The 20,532-nt window shown below is 36.6% G+C and overlaps 1 protein-coding gene across 2 annotated transcripts; it reads left to right on the forward strand.

The window, feature by feature from the left end:
* Positions 1–6,760: 6,760 nt before the first annotated feature.
* On the forward strand, positions 6,761–19,729 carry LOC148844833 (nuclear transcription factor Y subunit A-1-like). 2 transcript variants are annotated; one of them, XM_088954004.1, is made up of 6 exons: positions 6,761–7,073; positions 7,998–8,306; positions 11,836–11,957; positions 12,148–12,219; positions 13,599–13,763; positions 18,723–19,729. In XM_088954004.1, the coding sequence occupies exons 2-6, from the start codon at positions 8,039–8,041 to the stop codon at positions 19,155–19,157; spliced, it is 1,062 nt and encodes a 353-aa protein (XP_088810130.1). In that variant the 5' UTR covers positions 6,761–7,073; positions 7,998–8,038; the 3' UTR covers positions 19,158–19,729. The 2 variants fall into 2 exon arrangements, with proteins under 2 accessions (XP_088810130.1, XP_088810131.1); XM_088954005.1 differs by lacking the exon at positions 13,599–13,763 and having other exon boundaries at positions 6,781–7,073.
* Positions 19,730–20,532: the final 803 nt, after the last annotated feature.

Below are 20,532 nucleotides of genomic sequence, written 5' to 3' on the forward strand. Positions count from 1 at the left end.
TTGACCAACTTTCCCCATTTCAAAATCTGAAGAAAGAACTCCCCTTAATATGTAAGTCAGTGACCATCTTGGAATCAAGGTGAATCTCCACTTGTATTTGCTTAATATTTGCCATCTTTGCACATGCAGAAATAAAAAAAAAAAACTGAAGCTATAAATTAAGCATATTCTGTATACTCAAAAGATCATTAAAATTAAAGGATGACCTTGCAGCTATCTACAAATCCACACTCTTTATCCTCTCTATCCCCACTTTCTTTCCGGTTTCATCCCAAATACTTGCTGCACAAGCAAAGTTGTATGTGCCACCCTTTGATTTTTTAACAATGCAGTGGTTCTGCTGAAACCATCTCTCTTAGGTAGTTTTTGATGTTAGAGAAAATAAGAGGGAACAAAAAGTTGAAGTTATACAAGGAGTGCCATTAAATCTGTTAAGAAAATTTCCTCAATTTTCTGTTTTTCTTTTATTTTCTTTCATACTAAATATACTCTTATTATATTGTTAAATTCACCATCATTCTCTGTGTGGTAACCAAAAAAGATTGTAATAAGACTGCACTTCTCTGTGACGTGATCTGCTCCTCACAAATGGGCGCTTCACATGCACATCTACCGTGCATTGGGAATATTTCCCGTGAATAATAATAAATAAATATGAAAGATATTCCCAATACATGATAGGATGTGCGTGTGAGGCGCCTGGTGTGAGGAGCAGATCTGGTCTCCACTTCTCCCTTCTTTAAGACAGTATTTGTACCCTTGAATCCATATAATGTTAATGGTAGTACTATTTTTTTTTCTTGGAAGGCAAATGTGCTATATGATAGGGTACTAGAACGACTATTCCAATGAAGGTAGGATCAAGGTATGGTTTTTAAAATCGGCCCGGTGACCGAATTGGTTAAGGGTCCAATTACCGGGTTGAACGGTCCGAATGGTCGGCCCGTTTTGACAAAAAATTAAAAAAATAAAAGAATTGAAAAACAGTCAAAACCATTTGAATGGTTAATTAGCCAGTTCAACAGTTTGCTGACCAAAATCAACAGTTTTGGGGAAAAACGGAATCGGTCAGGTGATCAGTTCTTGGTTTTCCCGGTCTGACTGTCTGGTCCGGTCCGGTTTTGAAAACCATGGATCAAGGTTCAAAGTATCAACACAAGCCAATACGCTCGGCCTGTATCAATACTTTTTTCTAGGTTTTATTTATTTTTTTTCAAAACCGGTTCAGAGGGGTTGGTTTAAGGCCCGGTTACCCTCTGAACCATGGTCTGACCTGATACAACCCTTGGAGGGGTGTATCGGGAAGCCATCGACATGATATGTATCGGTTAATACGAGTCAATACGTATCGATACTTTGAACCTTGGGTAGGATTCAATCCCAAGTTTCTTCTAAGACTAGACAAAAACCTTACCAGCAAGTAGGGATGTCAATTGGATTGGATTTGGTCCAATCTGATCCAGTCGGATGTGAATCCATTACAAATAGACCAGGTCCAATCCGATCCAATAAATATTTTGCACTAGTCCAATTCAATGTCTAGACCATCCAATCTGTTCAAATTTGTTTTAGCTTAGATTGCTTTCAACCTATACCCAGTCCATTGACACATATATTCTTATCTTATATCAATGGACCAGATACTGACTCAACCCAATCCAATCCAGTATAAAATCATAATGGATGGACCAGGTCCAATCGAATATGTATTGTTGGTCCTTCCAATCCGTCCAAATTGATTTTGGTTTGAACGGGGTCCAATCCAAAACAGGTCAATTGAAACCCTTATCAACAAGCTAGCCGGCATCTTCATAGTAGTGTTATTTTGAAGGGAACTGAAAAAAAAAATATTTCTTTCGTTCATTTACTTCTTATATAAAATATGGTTATCACTTATTAGGAGTTGTAGTCATTTAAGCTTACAAGTCATAACAATTAAAAAGTAAAAGAGGGTACTTAGGGTTACATAAGGTATTTATTGGACACGGAAGCATATATCCAAAGTAGCTCAATTCATATTTTGTCTTTTTGTGATTTGTAAGCCTCTTTGGAAGCATCTCTCTCATGTAAACGTTAGATCTAAATAAAACCACTAAGAGAATTTACCCAAAAATCAACTTAATTGTAACTTTTTTTATTGTTTATTATGTACTTTTCAATATAGAACACGAATCTCCATCACAAGTTGTAAAAGACAAGACAAAATAACTCATAAATAATTAGGCAATAGTTATCTAACCACTCTAGTTTATAGTGAAGGCACTTTGTTAGGCAAGAGATACCCAATGGTAGGTATCCTTTAAATATTTAACACACAATGAATTATAATGTTTCTACACTGCAATTACAGCTCATGCATCCACCCTTAACAAATATACCCTCCTATGTATGATGTAAACCAAACTTTAACTGAATATTAATATGTTCAAATCCCTAGAAAATTTCAAGAGAGCTGAGCCAAATTCAATGAAGGGAATACAACACCAATCTAACTACACGACTGCTAATTTTACACACATATAGGATGTGCAACAATCACAATACCTCTTAAATGAGACATTTACCCTCTCTAAAGTCTAACCTCAGAGCACCTACACTCTCCTTTCAACTAGGTCAGGTATCATGTTTAGGGGGTGTTGTAAGGGCTACACTCATAGATTAATATTTTACACCAAACTATTCAAATATTTGCAAGAACTGCTTGTATGGAATAGAAGTAGCTAGAGGCGAAGAGGTAGGATCATTCATTTGGCATATACCCTAAGGCTGTATTTGGTTTGAAACTTGTATATGTTTCTCTACCTCTTTCTTCCTTTCCCTACCTTTTCCTTCAAACCAAACATAGTCTAAAATAGTTTTCATGGTCCAATGTTTTAGGATCCGTGACATCTCTTACCTTTCCCAATGTATATGTGTCCAAGTGCCAATTAATTCGCTCAATTTGTAAGGTCTCTCATTGGTTGTAGCGGAGACTTGGGATCAAATCCCACCTTCACTAGGGTTGGAAAGGTTATGGGTTTGGGGGATGGGCTATGGCATTGTATGTATTGCCCCATGGAACCAATGGATGTATTGTTTTCAGATTCCTTTTATTTGTTTTACATGCATACGTTTTGAAGAAGGATGGTGGTTTTCAATTTCATGTACAGGGTGCATTTACAACTTCTGGCAAGATCTATATGCGAAGTTCACTGAGAAGACAAGACCCATACTTTATGCAAAGTGTTTTGAGAATTCAGTAAAAATTGCTTTTAGAAACATCATAATTTGAAAATATAGGCTTTTTTTTAAACCCCATCTGTGCTTTTTGGGCTTTAAAAATATAAATCCTGAATCTTATCCAAACGCAACCTGAATCTATGCATTATTCTTTAAGGTTTTTTAAAACTTGTTTTCCATGTCCAAATGTGAAAGGAAGCAAAGTTGTGATAGATATAAAAAACCACAAGCAAACAAAGTCTGCAATAATCATGTTTCAAATTGAATTCATTCCGATTAACATCCATGGTGGGTTCCATTAAAGTAGCTAAGTCCCAATCCTCTAAATATTGTACATACAACAAAGCTACATTAGTCGGATAGAAAACAATTTTAATTGCTTTTGAAAGCCAACCTAGTTTTTTTGGGCTGTAATTGCCTCATTTTGATTGTGTTAAAATCAACTGTGATAGAGGTATTAATCCTAACTCTAGTTAATCATTTTAAGCAACCCAAAAAGGGATCACCTCAGTTTTCACTAGCTCCTTGGAGGTGGAACTGAAAGCTCTTCAGGAGCATGGTTTTAAAAGGCAACTGAGGCGAGGCGAGAGGTGTACGTCTCAAGGTGAGGCAGCCAAATTTCGCCTGGCCTTAATAGCCTCAGTCTCGGAGCAAGGGGCATAAGCCTCAGTTTTTGTGAGGCGTAGAACTTTGGCCTTTCGCCTCAATTTACATGAGGTGGTAGCCTTAAGCTAAAGGGGTTTTGGGTGGGGAAAATTGGATTTTAGTATGGGCAATTTTGGAAAAAAGTAAAAAATAAAATAAAACCCCCAAAATGTAAGGTTTCCAGCGACCAAAATCTAATTTCTTTGTTTTTGTTTTTCAATTGAACTCAAGAAGACCAAACTCATTTCTCTTCTACTGTTCTCTGTTCTATCTTCTATATTATACTTCTCAGACCGAATTCAAGATTCAAGAAGATAAGAATATTGGACGAAATCAAATTGTACGAGTGCATACAAGTCCTCCTCCTCTTCCCTTTTCTTCTTCTTCTTTTTCAATCTTGCGTACAAGTTTTCCTCCTCTTCCTTTTCACTTTTTTTTTTTTTTGTCTCAAACTATCAGCTAGGTGGGGCAGCATATTTGTGGGAGGTCAGAGACTTAGAGGTGTTGGCATGCTAGTTTCTTTTAGTTTCACTTTCGATCCATTTTGTCATCTTTCATGAACAACTCTTGTCACAACTGTTGAAACTTTGTCATGACAGCTATGGAAATGAATCTAATTCATTTCAAGATTTGTCTAAAATTTTCAAAAAGATTTGAACAATCAACAATTGTTGAACAATCTTGAAAAGATACAATTCATGTTTCATACAAATAATCTTGAAAAAATTTGAACAGTCAGCAATTATTGAACCATTGACACATTAAGTGATAAATAATTATATAAAACTTCAACTATTTACTTTTTAATAATTTTTAAGTTTTTAATTTAAGACATGCCTTAAACCATCTCAAGGATTACGCCTCGCCTCTTTAGCACCCAATTGCCTCGTCTCCGCCTTTTAAACCTTTTAAAACCTTGTTTAGTAGGATGAAATTCTAACAAAAGTTGTTTGCTTTTCTTCATATTAATAGACTATGATGCTCATTCTGTGGCTTAGCGTGCTGAGGACCTAAATTTTAGTTGATATAGTTTGGTGTGATGACTTAATTCTCTTTTTAATTGCCTGCAAAAGAAGTTATTAAGCATTCTTTAATTTATCTTTGGTTGGCTGTTATGTAACATTTGTCTTCATATCCTTGCCCATTTCACAAGGACTTACTTATACCTTGTTGCCTCTTGGTTTATCTTTTAATATATTCTTGTTATTGACAAGAAAGCAAGAAACATCCAGATGTCTTTCCAACTCTAATTAAAATATCAGATACCTCATTTGACAATTTCAACAATAATCAATAACTTATCATAAAGTACAAAAGCAACAGCTTGATTTGCAGGTACAAAATACTTGTTAAACAGTCCTCAAGTCTCTATAGCTTGCACATGTTCCATGTTTACAAGCTCAGTACACAGGACTCATTTGAGTCACATCCAAGCGATTAATTTGGTCATTGATCATCTTACAACATGATTATAAGTTTGATATTCATTTTACAAATTTGTAAGATGAAAATAAACCCAAATAACATACAATTGGGGAACCTGTTTCCCCAAAATTTGAAGCTTTTTCTCAAACGTAACTTATTAAATGCTAAGGATAAATAGTTTCTTTTGTTTTATAATAAGTTAAAAAAGGGTAAGGCGATGAGTAGGATGCATTCCAATCTTGATGAAAGGGGGAAAAATTCTAATTAATAGTGTTATAGTACATTTTTGGAACAAGTTGGGGATTTTTTTGGCAATATAAAAACTCTAATACTGTGTTTGGATTAGGGAGGAATCGGAATTGGCAAGAGCCCATTTGATGAATATATGGATTTTTGTTGTTTGGGTTCATTTCTACAACCAAATATAATTTGCAAGATACATGTTTTTTTTTTTCTTCCATATTTGTGAAATAATAAAATAATTTTGGGGATGGGATAGTAGTAATGACTAAATTGAAACCCACACCTACCAATCAAGACTATTCTTCTACAAAAACTAAGAAAATTGCTAATGATACAGTTTCTTGGTGCCCCTTGTAAAAATGCATCTTGTATGAATGTAGCTTCGCTCAATTCAAGGGTCTCATTTGAAAGAACACACTAGTATAAATGTGCATTAATTGTTAAGCTACAAATCATACAACAAATCAATTTTCTATACATTGCTTAAATTGTAAATCATTTATCTGCAACTAAGCAAAGCCACAAACCCTAGATATTGACCTCTATTCATTCCCATATTTCCCAAAATCACTTCATTTTCTATCATGTGAAGTGAACAGATTAAGGTCTATTTGATAACAACTGAAGTGGTTGAACTAGGCGACTTCTTAAATTGTCTTTTAGTGAATAGGTTATTAAGTGGGCTGTGAGTTCATTAATGGTTGAGTGGCAGGCATGATGGGTTGATTATCACATCCCTAAATATTTTAATTCACTAAAAGACAAAAAAGTAATAAGTCAGTCAGTTCAGCCACTTCAGCAAAACATTAAACAGACATACAGTGTGAACAATAGATTTTAGGCCGTGTTTGGGTAGATAGAAAATAAGAGAAAAACAGACATACAGTGTGACAAAAATTTTTTAGTGCTTAGAAAAACTCTGTTACCTTCCATCAAACCAAACACAGCCTTAGGGCTGTTACTTGCATCTCTTGACAGACAGTGGGAAGGCAAGGCAACACGTAGGGTGTGTTTAGACCCCCAATCATGTTGACTCGTGGAAGATACCCACCTTGTTAAGGTCTCTTCCGGCAAAACGACCCGTCCAGTAAAAGATTTCTTTTTATTTATTTATTTTAAAAACTTTAAAAATTTATAATCGGAATTTGGTTTCCAAGGGACAAACTCGTCATAATCGAAAAGCGAGGGGATGTTGAGATAAATACAGTTTTGTTGTTTAAAAAGAGCTGAGGTTGCTCTGTCTTTTTCGGGTGGTCTATTTAATCGTCATTTTTAATGTTTTGGGAGGCTTGTTTGGAGGTCTGGCGAAAATTATTTTTATTTTAACAGACAGAGAGAGCGACGCTTTCGTGGCTGTAAAAAACTATTATTTATATTTATTTCAATCCTCTATATTGTTCCACCAATTGGTACTGTTATTATTCGCACTTCTTTACGGTTTCAGTTTCTCGTTGAGAACCGGAGAGGAATGGATTTATATCGATGTCTTTGAATTCTGTAACGGGGAATTGTAGGATTACTTCGAGTACTTTTCTGAATTGGTGAGTTTTCTGCTCATCGGATTTCATGGTTTTGATTTCGTGGGGTTTTAGCTTGTTTGCTACTTAGTTTTGACAATTCGCTGGGTCTTGGACGTTAGGGTTCCTGGCGATTTTGTTTTTCTTCTTCTTCTTCTTGTTTCGTTGTGTGTGAATGGGGCGTTTGAATTTGATTTTGGTTCCTTGGTCATCTGTGTTGGGAAAAATTTCTTTTGATGCTTAGTTCGTGAATTGCTGTCCTTTTTTTTTTGCTTTTTTTTTGTTTGATTGGGTTTTGAGTTTGATCAGCACGGAGAGTGAAAAGATGGTTTTTGTTTGGCAATTTGCTTACTTTCTTATTCCTTGTGATATTTTTGAGAATTAGGGTTTTGATGATCTTTTTCAAGTTTAAGAAGTTGGATTTGATTTTTGAGCAGATTTTAGGTTTATGGTTAATGGATTTTTTTTTTTTAACTTTGAGGTTTTTTCTGTCTTCAAGTACGAATTCTCCTTTGCTGTTACATCCTTTTCTTCGCTGTGTTGGATTTATAAATTCGTTCGAGTTTTCGTGGGTTTTGTCTACAGCTTATTTATCATAGTTTGACTTTTACTCTGCTGTACTACTCGAATTTTTAAGTTTCGGCTATGACTTGTTGCTTTAATTGGGAAAGATGAGTCTTTTTGTTTTGTCGGAGTCTCGGAGAGCAGAGCAGGGCTTATTTGAAAAGACTTGCTGTCTATGTTACATTTTTTACTCCTTTCTCATCTTTCCTTGCTTGCTTCTTTTCTATGCCTTGCATGGATTATTGCTGTTCCTTAGGTTAGAATTTAGAAACTGTTCTCTTCACTGTGGTTTAATTAAAATCTTTCTTGTTTTTTGTTGTTTCTTTGGTTTTTGCTTATCCTTGTTCTCTATTGTCTGATTAAATTTATGCTGTTTCTTTGTAGAAAATTGAAGGTTTTCTGAAGAAATTCTGGACTAGGAAAGCATGCACTCAAAATCCGATAATGGGAGTCAGTTAGAGCCCAGTGCACAAACTGTTTCTCCATCGACAGTAAGTGCTCAACCATGGTGGCGTCCAATTGGGTATAAAACTGTTTCTCCTGTCGTAGGTGAGAGTGCATCAAAATTACCTCCATTGGAGCCTCCAAGTGGTGGTGGGGGAACAAAAGCTGGGCAAGCGCAAGAAAATGGTGGCCCAGAAAACGGAACTGATGTTAGTAAAGAAACTCAGACAAGTGCTGCACCACAGTTAGGTAATTCCTCAATTTTGTTATTCATGCTGTCTCATGCTTTCTACAATTATAATTTCTTAGAGGAAAGTACATTTATCTTCCTTTGGATCAGACGACCCTTTTTTCTAGCTTCGTAAGAGTCCTCATAAAAAATATATTTTTTGACAGAAAAGGCTCCATGACTCCATCTTATAAGGTTTTTACTTGTTAAGCACTTATATATGTAAAATGCTGCACATTTATTGAGAAATAATATTAGGTTTGTCCTTACCCAAAATTGTGGATCGCTCGAGGCATATTTCTTTTTTTATTTTTTTTTTAAATTTCTCAGGTTTGCGGAATAAAGTTTACAAACTTTTGTAAAAATATTCAACTGTGGCCACTGTCACTGAAAATTACTTCATATCCACACTCAACTCAACATAGCCTTGTCCCAACTATATGGGGTTGGCTAGATGAATCCTGTTTTGTCATTCCACAAACTCTTAATATTATGAGTTTAAACAGTCATTTGTGTGTAGGTTTCTTAGTAATGATTAAACAAGATTTCCAAACCAGGCATCTCCTTTTTCCTTTTTTGTTGAAAAAGGTAAGAAAAAATTTCATTGACTGTAAGAAAACAAAAAATACTACAACGTATAGCACTATAGCCCCCTGAACACATAATTCTATACCCTGAGACCGTACAACCATACATAATCATTACCAAAAAAGGTAGGGAAAGGAAAGGAAAGACGGGAATTTATACAAGGTTTGTAAAGGTTTTCCTATCTTTCCCTTCATTTCCATGCATTTTCCTTCGAACCAAACATATCCTTAAAGATTGGATGAACAGACAGTCAACAGTATGTTGAACCACAGATTTTGTTGATTATTCTCCCCCTGTGATGCCTGCACTTGATTGAAAATTTGATCATTTCCCTTCTTCCAGATGTTCCATATGATCACAGCTGGTATGGAGTCACATGTGATCCTATCCCTCCTGTTTAAACGAGCCTGATTCCAGATCCAAAGAAGATCTGATACTGATGCTTGGAAACAAGCCATTACCTGAAGGATATCAGAAATCTGGCTCATAGAGCATATGACAGACGGCAATGCAGGAACAAGTAGTCAGCTGTTTCCATGCATTGCTGACAAAAAACACAGGCTACTGAATCCAGTGATATTCCTCTCCTGACCAAACTGTCCCCTAACACAGCAGGCCACACCAAACCGGCCAACTTTTATGGGATATGAGGAAGCCATACCATTGAACAAGGAAATAGAGAGGATGGTGGACCCAGCAGGTGGTTCCATGATTGTAAAAAGACCTAACTGAAAAGGCACCTGAAGAGTCAAATTTCCATACCCTTTTATCTACCTGATTCACATCAATATCAACTCTTTGAAGCAAAGTGTGCAACTCTACCATTTGATCTACCTCTAAATCATTAAGATTACTTCTAAGAACGGGATTCCAAACCTCTTGACCATTGGACACCTGAAAACATTCAGTCGCTAATGAATTTCTGTTCCTAGCTGCCCAAAGTAAAACCTATTTATTCCTCCAAAATCTGAATCGCTGCCCATTACCCACATTGTGTCTTATACCTGTTGCAAATTGGCCATAGCTCTTCTCCACCCCTTTCCATAGACCAACAGCCATATGAGATTACCTGGAAAAACCCAGGTCCCACTCCATATTCCTTGATCCATATTTGGGTACTATTGGACCTCCTTCACAGACTACCAGGTTGTTCATTGAAATGCCAGTGCCATTTCTCTAATAGGGCTTCATTAAACAATCTCAGTTTTCTCAAACTCAGTCCACCCGATTTCTTGGGAAAACACACCCTGCTCCAATTAACTAAATGAAATCTATCTTCCTCCCTCTACCCTCTCCACGGAAAATCTCTTATCTTCCTTTCTAACTGAGATGCCACTTGAGCTGGAATTGGGAGATGCAATTCCTTATAAAAGTATCTCAGCTTCCAATATCCAATTTCTGATAAAACCTTTTTTTAGTATTGTATCCCAGATCACATAGCCTTGGAGATGCACCGTTACCCTAGAGGAAGCCAGCAGTTTACCCAATATTTCTACAAGAGTTTCCACTCCGTGTATAGCACCCATCACCACCATCCTGCTCTTGTTTAGGTTAATGCATAGGCCCAGCACCACTTTAAACCATGTTAAGATACATTTTATATGTATTGTTTTCCCTTGAGATGTCCCACAGAAAAAGCATATCACACACAAATTGCAAAAAAGAAAATTTCTCAGTTCCTTCACTTTGAAAACCCTCCAAAAGGCCACCTTCTGCTGCCCCAGAAGCAGCTTTTTAGAGTGTTGGCAGCATATATGAAATATGAATAGGCATGGGGCAGTGGGTCCCCCTGCCTCAAACCTCTTGAACTAAAAAAAACTGCCCATGAATGGGTATGGGGACAGTGAGTTTCCCTGCCTCAAACCAGGCATCTCCTCTTTGACACATTTCTTGCCATTTAAACCATTTCCTCCTCTCTTAGTAACACTCACTTCATTTTTTGTGACCATATCTTCCCTTCATTATTGAATATTGGGGTTAACATGGATTTGAAAAAAATTGATGTGGTCTTTTTAGATGTTCAATTATGTTTTTTATCAATAACTGTGAAATTTCATTAATAGAAGAGAGTAACTAGTGAATACAACAAATGTATACAAACAGTGAGAGATAAACCCTCCTATCTCTTCCTCAAGAACTCTTTCTTATTTTTACAATTGTGCCCATAATAGTTGATCTCTTCCCACCCCTTGTTTAGATGTTCAATCATATATAAGTAAGTAATATCTGGAAAGCATGTTGATGAAGTGTTGCTTGTCTGCTTATTTTCTAGTTGTTAAGTTTCCTACAAAATCATGTCAAAGAAAAGGAAAGGCTCAGAACCATTTTAACATATTTTACAACCATTAAGCCAAATGATGTGTAACTTTAGGATTTCTTTCTCTCCACAGAAAATGTATCAAAGTAAAATGGATCTGAGCAACAATCTATGGAGAAAGCATCTTTATGTTATTTAATGCATTTCCCATGAGAAAATGCTATTGTGCAAAAGATGTTGACGAACTCTTGGTTTTGGTAGATACTGCACTTTGAGCAAAAATACATCTAGGGGAAAATGAGGCCTGCTGCTTAACTTTATGTTTATACAATTCCATTAAAGATCAAGTTATTAAAGTTTTAAATTTTATCTCAGAATATAGAAAAATGCTTCAAAAAAATGTTAACATAAAAAACATGCCCAGAAGACACAATTTTGTTACTGATCAAAGGAAAATGATAAAACTCATAAAAATTACATGCTCTACTTTATATGCAAGTGGGGAATAATGGACATATAGAGATTCCTATATCAGTGTTTTGGTATAAGACTTATAGGCCTATTGGCCTGTCAAATTAAATTTTAACAAGGTTCAGTTAATAAGCTTTATGTTCTCCCAACTGCTTGGTATCATTTGAATGTGTTCTGTCCAGTAGAGTGGTTATAATTATATTATATGGCACTAATGATGATTTTTCATTCAGGCTCTAATGGAAATTGTGGACAAGAGAGTCCGCATATGCAGCATGGTTCAACTACAGTACCTCATACGACAAGTGAACCCCTTGTACCAACTACCCAGCTGGAACTTGTTGGCCACTCAATTGTAAGTTTTTTGATTTTTTTCCTTTTATGGACTCACTTATTACTTCTTGTTCATATTTCTTAGTGCACATAGTTACTGCAGTTGTTTATAAATCATTTTTTATCTATATTGTTATGGATTCGGCACCTAGCATACTTTAAAGTATAAAAGAATAACAAACATATTGCAATTTTGTTTTGACACTTTACAGGCTTGTGCACCGTATCCATATTCTGATCCATACTATGGGGGAATGATGGCTGCTTATGGAACTCAGGCTCTGGTATGTGACCAGTAAAATTTTCACATATATTCAAAAGTTACTGTTCCTTTATGAATGACTACCTTAGTTGGTTATGATTTGATATTTGTATCATTGTTATGTGGAGCCACCCCTTTTATCCCTTCCAACCAAAAAGTAAAACCCGAATAAAATCTGCTTTTATGTATTGGGTTCTGTTATTGTTGGCTCCAATATTTCTGAATAAACCTTGTGTTTTGTTGCTGCTAAAAAAAATCTGAATAAGATTCTGTTATTCTAAAATTTTACTCAAATTTAACCTGCTATTTGAGTTATCAATAAGAGGTCCCTCTTTATGCTTGCTTGTTTGTTTGTTTGTTTTGTTTTTTTTTTTTGCTTTTATTTTCCTCATGAGGATGGAGCCTTTTGAAAGTAGTTGGCAGGAACTATCAACCATGTGATAAGAAAATCAACATCTTTTGGCAAAATAAATATTCAAGACCACTATATCTTACCACAACTGCTGCATAGAAAAGGGTAGCCAGTGTACAAGGCTCCTTTAAATGTAGGGTCTGGAGAGGGACAGATATGCGCAACCTTACCCCTGCAGATACAGAGAGGCTGTTTCCAAGATCTGAACCCTAGTCACCCAGGTTGCAATGAAGCAATATGATTGAGATATTGACATCTTGACGGTTTGGCTATTGATAGCATGATTCCTTTTTTCTAATAGAACAGTCATTGCTTGGTATTTAAAGAGGGTAAGGTGGAGCTTAAGTTTGATGAAAGTCTTTTGCTGAAATCTGGTGAATTTGTCATTAGTCAGCTCCTTTCCAATCCTAGAGAGGGAGTTATATTTTGTGCCACATTAATTATTTTGATTCTGACAAGGCAGAGACACTTATTCTTATCCATGGATTAAAATATGCCAATGATCTACTCTTGGGGAAGTTGGTGTAACGAGTGCTTCTAGAAATATTATGATCTTGGAAAATGGGAATCGATAAAGGAAGGAGTAAGGAGGCTGTAAATTGTAAAGCAGAAACTATGCTCTAGTGCCCTCTTTGAAGATCTTATTTTCTTGGTACCTGGAGAGGCTGGCGTGGTTGTTGAGCTGGTAAATACGAGGCTCAAAGGGCAGAAATATATCCATAGGTTGTCTGTTTTGGTGAAATGTATTTTTACCATTCTGTTAGAATATCCTGCTTTTTTGTACTTAATATAGCACTTTTCTTTCTTGTTTAATTTTTTACATTAAAAACCTAATTTGAATGAATTATAGTGCCCCTTGTGGGCTTGAGTATTTATGAAAGGGATATCTTCTACACTATACTACTGAAGGCTACTAGGAATTTTTTTCTCCAGAAATTTGGTTGAAGACATGAACTTTTCTCCCTGATTACTCTTGGAAATTGTGACAGGCACATCCTCATTTACTTGGGATGCCCCACCCTAGGATGCCTTTGCCTCTTGAAATGGCAGAGGAGCCTGTTTATGTGAATGCTAAGCAGTACCATGGAATCCTGAGGCGAAGACAGTCACGTGCCAAGGCTGAGTTGGAAAAGAAACTGATAAAAGTTAGAAAGGTATTATTGGTGCTGTGATCTATCAGTTTGAGATATTGGTGTCAGCTTGATTACATGTCCACATTTCTGGGTATTGGTTGTTTGCCTTCCATTATTTGCAAATGCAATGATTGTTGTTCATGATGAAAATGACACATCATGACTTGCTATTATGCATTGTTATTCAGAGGTCAAATCTTTATAACCAATGAAGTCTAGGTGCCTTATTGATTGCAGTAGTGAAATTTATTGGCCTTTTTTTTTTTCCTACAGGAGCCAATAAGAGTTAGATATCATCGAGTAACAACTATTTCCAGTTTTTCTTCATTCATGCAACCTGGCACGAGAATAATAAGGGTTATGTAAGAACTCCTTTTATTTATTGGGTGGTAAAACCAGTGATTAAAGAGAGGTGCATTTCAAGTCTTGCATCGCCTAGGCCCAGGCAGCCATTTTAGAAAGGTGCACGCCTGGTGCACCTTGCACCTCAGCCCTTGTGTCTGACTGAACCCCTTGAGGCATTGATCAAAAAAAAAAAAAAGAAAAAAAAAGAAAAAAACTTGAGGCAAACTCAAATAAGTTCATGCTAAGGTCTTAAATTTTTAATTCCTACATAAACAATTGGTTTTATAATTTCATTTTAGTTCCTTATCTTTTAAAAATGTCTTGTATTAGCAAAAAAGGGGTTCTACTCCACTCCCGCTTGCTTGCTTATGTTTTGAGAACTCCGTTGTTGCTAATGTATTCTTTATTTCATCCTTCCTAATAAAAGTCATTTTTTTTACAAATAAGGAACTAAAATTAAATTATAAAACCATTTTTTTTAAAGCAGGGATAAAGAATAAGACCCTAGCATGGACTTATTTGGGCTTGCCTCAAGGGGCTCAATAAATGGTAGCTTGTAGAATTAGAATAATGCTATTGGGAAAGAAATAAGTTTTGCATGCTTAAATTATGTTATGTTTAATTTTATTTTTACATTTTCACTTTGCATATGCTTTGTGTTTTTTTTGAAGGTGCATATGCTTTATGTGTTATGTTTATGCATTTCAATTTGAGCTAATAGGCTTTTAAAACATTTAGTTTAAAATCTAAGTATGCATTTTTTAATTAATATATTATTTTTTTTGCTTTTTTTGCAATTTTAATTTTATTTTTTAAAATTTTGTGCTTTGCTTTAAGAAGGCGCACACGCCCACCTTGTGCTTTGTGCTTTGGATGCAAAAAGCCCCTTGCACTTTTTTTGTACCTTGCACTTTAACACTGGATAAAACTTTATTACTTTCTAGGCCCGGGAATAATACTAGTGTGGTGACAGGTTGTTTGCTTTTCATTATTAGCAAAATACAATGTTTTTTTTCTCATGTGATGAAATCATACACATATCATGACTTGTCATTGTGTATTGTTGTTTAGAGCCCATGTCTTCAATTGTTAGTCTAGGTCCCTTCTTCATTGCTATAGCCAAGTTTATTCACATTTTTCCTAAATAGGAGACAATAAGAGTTAGATGTCATTGAGTGATAACTATTTCCAGTTTTGTTTCATATATCTATTAGTTGGCATGAAAATAATAGGGGATGATGTGAGAAATCCTTTTATTTATTGGGTGGTAGAAGTATGCTACTTCCTGAGACACAAGAATAATACTAAAGTGGATTTTAAGGTAATGTAGGCCTTAAGTTGGTAAAAAAGGAATTGATAATGTAGGCATTATATATGTGTATGTATGTAATCCTAGAAGTACTTGGGAAGTGGAGGGGGATTGAGGCAAGAAAGATAACTGAGTGATTGAGTGATAACTATTTCCAGTTTTGTTTCATATATCTATTAGTTGGCATGAAAATAATAGGGGATGATGTGAGAAGTCCTTTTATTTATTGGGTGGTAGAAGTCAGGTCAATATGCTGGATGGGGTGTATCGGTCTGTATTGTTGAGCGCTTCTTCTTTTAATCCTAGGAGACAATAAGAGTTAGATGTCATTGAGTGATAACTATTTCCAGTTTTGTTTCATATATCTATTAGTTAGCGTGAAAATAATAGGGGATGATGTGAGAAATCCTTTGATTTATTGGATGGTAGAAGTATGCTACTTCCTGGGACACAAGAATAATACTAAAGTGGATTTTGAGGTAATGTAGGCCTTAAGTTGGTAAAAAAGGAATTGGTAATGTAGGCCTAAATGCCTTATATATGTAAGTATGTAATCCTAGAAGTACTTGGGAAGTGGAGGGGGATTGAGACAAGAATGATAACTGAAATTGAAAGATGGTTTGTTATAGTTAACATGGTTCAAAATATTGATACAGGTTAATATGCTGGATGGGGTGTATCGGTCTGTATCATTGAGCGCTTCTTTTAATTTTTTTTTTCAAACCTGTTCAGGGGGGTCAGTTTAAGGTTTGTCTACCCCCTGAAACAGGTCAAACCCCGAAACCTATCCAAAAAGGGTGTATCAGGGGGTTGCCAATACGATATGTAGGGGTCGATACTTTGCGAAATTTTGATCCTTGATAGTTAATTAGGCCGTGTAATTGGATTTAGAAGAGCTTTTGTGTGACACAGAAAACATAACTTGAAGGTGAAAGAAGGTTTGTTATAGTTAATTTTGCTGTGCAATTGGATCTAGAAGAGCTTTTGGGTCTGCAATCTCCACTAAGCCATCTGGAGAGAGAATATTAGAAAATTTAATATCTTGAATAGAAGGATCTTTTAGTGAAACTTAAGGGGAATACTTATGATGTTAAAATGAATAAGGGGCAGTTAGGGAGTAACAGGGACAGATTGTATTTGGGGGGGGGGGATGATTAGTGGGAAAACTGATCTAGTATGTATGTAAACTGATGGGGACAAACAGGTAAGGTAGCAGAAGCTACATAGGGATAATGAAGTTCTTGGCACAATCTCCTTGCAATAATATATCCATTCTTTATCACTAATCACTAATTAATAAAAGCGAACAGTTAACAATCAAAAAATAAATAAATAAATGAAGGGGGTAGTTAGGTTAAAACCTCAGTTTCACCTAGTGTTGTCAGGCTTGGACTCGATACTGTGTTTCCTTATGTTGATACAAACAGAAATTTGATCCCTGTGAGGCATTGGTCTTGAAGACAACAATTGAATGTCTTGTGTGAAGTAGGTAGCTAGAATGTTTACGAGAAACAAATGGAGCAGTCAGTGAAGGGTCGGTAGAAATAGAAGGTTAGTGATATTTCACCCTCCTATTGGCTATAGCAATAGAAAATACAACAAATCAATTTTTAGATAGATTTGAGCATCCCAAAGTTACTAAGGGCTCGTTTGGGAATGCTGAGCTGAATATTCAGCTAAGCTGATCTAGCCGCTTTGAAACACTTTAGATAAGCTATTCAAAGAAAATTTGGACTCTCTGGGTTTTTCACCAAACATAGGTTATAGGCTGTCTGTGTGAGGCTCACCTCAAGAAGTGAGAAGCGGCTGCGTTCAGCCCTTCCAGACAAGCACTAAAACAAATGAAAGAAGGGGGAATAAATGGCTGCATAGACTCCCAAGTTGTAATTAGTTGGCCAAGGATAGCAAGGCGATGTGGCAGCACAGACAAGCAATTAAGTTAAATTGGCTGGCTATGGGAACAGGTGTAATCTTTCAGTGGCTGCAAAGATCAGCAAATTCAGTGGCAGATGCTTTGGCTAACAAGGTTCTATTGGGAACAAATGTTTAGGGTCTAGTTGTATTGATCATTATTTGAGACAGGTGGCCAGTAGAGCTTTGTGTATTACCTAAGTCATTTCTGATTTTACTGATCAATAAATAAATAAATCAACAAACAAATGGCTGCACCCAGATTTGGAAACTGACAGCAGTTTTGTTAATTGGTAGTTTCTAATTTTATGTTTCAAAACCATCGTTTTTTTATTTTGTAAGTTTTCCATCTTCTAGAAGGTCTATAATTAGTAGTTTCTAACTTTTTAGGAAACTATTAATTTATATCAACTACTGTTTTGCTCAGGTTCTTTTCTTAGGTGCTTCTAGGATCCCTATTAGGAATCATCTGTAGTTTTAGTAATTGCAAAATTTCTATTTAAATCAAGGCTTTGAGGATTTCTACATAATTATATATACATGTAAATCTGTCGAAAACAATAGTATCGAACGTGTTATTTTTTGTTCTTCTCTATAGGTGCTGTTTTTCTTGTCCTCTTGAAATCAGTGTTAGAGAAACTTGTGAATTCTGTGCTTTTGGAAATTTCCTTTATTTAGAACATACTTTGTTGGATTTTGAAGCAAGACTACCTATCTATCTTGTCTTGTATCTACGAGCCCCTGCATTAATTAGTTAGTTGGTCTTTGATGCCTTCCCACTAGATTGTTTTCTCATTATTTTTGTCCCATTTGATTTCTCTAAGCTGATGGACAAGATGGGGTAAGCATGCCCTGAACGTGTCATAGAAGTAGGGGAATCTGGGTCTTGTTTTGAGTGTTTTACTGTATGAAATTGTCTTGGTAAATGGGAACTATGTGATCATGTTGGACACCATAAAAGACTACATACATATATTACATATTGGCTTTTGTTCACTGCTTTTTTTGGGGGGGGAGGGGGAGGGGGGCGGAAAAACAGCTTAAGCAGTTGGTAAAGTTATATTGAAGCCCCCCCCCCCACACCACCACACACACACACAAAAAAAAAAGAAAAGAAAAAGAAAAATATATTTTACATATTTTGGTATGATCATAAGTGGAGTCATACCCAATGGTGAAGGGTTTTTTTCCCTTTTTTTTCAGTTTCTCTGTGTTCTATATATTTCTATCATAGTTTTCAAGGTCCAAGGTTAGGCTAGATGATATCCCTATATGTACATTTTATGAGAATCTTTATTTGTTATGTGTGACTTGTAACATCAGTGTTCTCATAGCAAGTATGTTTTCATAGTGTTAATTTCCTGTATGCAAACTTGAATTATGTGATGTGTGGATTGCCTTGCCATTTTCTACAGCCTTACCTTCATGAATCTCGGCATTTACATGCTATGAGAAGAGCAAGGGGTTGTGGCGGTCGTTTTCTTAACACAAAGAAACTCAATGAGGAATCTGCCAAGTCGATGGATGAGAAGGGCAAAGATTCTTCTGCACCCCTTTCTACGCAGTCGGCAAGCTCATCAGCCTTAGAACCCTTACCTTCTGGTTGTGCAACAAATGTGAATTCCTCCAATAATCAGCAAGAAAGATTAGGGTCCTCGGTCCAGGATATGCACCAACAACAGACCTACTCCAATGGCAATGGCTGCTACCAACATAATCAGGGATTTCCATTGTCCAATTTTCATTCCTCTCTCTCAGAAGAGAGAGCGGAAGAAGGAGACTATTTGGGCCAGCAGAGGGGAAGTATTCCTGTGAATCAGGCCCCAAATAGGGCCCTCACCATACAGTGAAAGCCGCCCCTTGCATGGGGTTGGTCGGTCTCCCCAGCGTCACTTTACTGGTCATATCTGCTACCTCTGTAACCAATTTAGTGGTGGTGGTCTTGCATTCATAATTTTGTAGCTCTGTGGAGAGGTTTCTCTCGTGCGTGGCTCCTTACATCTTCCATGGAAGAGGTAATAGAATGTGGCACTGGAGGCATGAGGCCCCCCACGTAACCAGGGAGGGAACCCACTATTATCTGGTGTTTCTCAGGCAATTCATTCTTGGCTTGGTATTTTTGCTTTTGTTTGGAGGGGAAGAGGCAGTAGGAATGTATTGGTGTGATTTGCCACTTCTCTAGTCCACCAACCACCCACTGCCACTTCCCCATGTTATCATGTACAAAGAAAGTAATGTAGTAGACGAAGCAAATGTGAAGGATAATGAACAAAGATCTGTTTTTCCTTTCATCTCTGTCGGATTTGAAGATTCCGAACAATTAGAACCCAGGTTTGTGAAAATGTCTCTGTTTAAAAGATGAAGCCTGTTGGCAGTAGATCTGTTTTCTAAAATGAATGAAAACCTTGCTCCTTTTGTTATATATGCACTTGTGCATGCATTAAACATGTACGCGTATGTACACTACACATACAGTAGAACAAATTGCCACTCTGGTTACCATGTTGATTCTGAACTTCTGATGGTGATTTTAAGAAACAACAATCAGTGGAGTGGTCAGTGTTATTATGCCTACCTACCAATGTGTGGTTTGATTGATCCGTTGGTACTTGGTCAACTCGAAAGATGGTCCAACAATCAGTGGAGTGGTCATGTTTTGCTGTTGATCACTTTGTGTGTGTGATTCTGTAAAATCCCCTTCAATGTGAATGTGATTGGTGTGTACGTTTGTCCTTTGACGCTTTGAGTGTAAGGTGCAGGGAGGGAGCAGGGGGGTTGTTAATAACCCAGTCAGTCTTTAGAACACAGACTCTGGTGCCAGGGCCTGCTAATGTTCTGTTCATAAGAACGGGGAGGGGTCCACTGAACCTGAAAAAGAGGATTCGTACCCCACTTGACTGATGCCTAGCTTAGGTTCCCCACTATAGACCTGAAAACTGAAAAGGCTGAGCTTCAACTTGCAGTCTGTGTTCGTAGAGGTCAGAGTGTTTCTGAGTTCTCAGTTCAACTTCACACGGAATACCAGTAGACTAAAGAGAATCCCATCAAAAACAAGAAAAAAGGAACTGGGAGGTAAAAAGGTCGGCAGTCGTGGAAAAATACAAGCCGCACGAAGAGAAGATCCCCCCTTGTCTCATGCACCGCAATTGACGACCCAAGCCAGTCGGCCAACTTCCCAAGACCAAGAGTAGTAACAGCTGGCTACAAGACACCTCATCGTCGGTT

Source organism: Nelumbo lutea, chromosome 7 (genome assembly GCF_056320005.1).
Source record: "Nelumbo lutea isolate HS-2025 chromosome 7, American lotus-T2T, whole genome shotgun sequence".
In the NCBI taxonomy this organism is placed as follows: Eukaryota; Viridiplantae; Streptophyta; class Magnoliopsida; order Proteales; family Nelumbonaceae; genus Nelumbo; species Nelumbo lutea.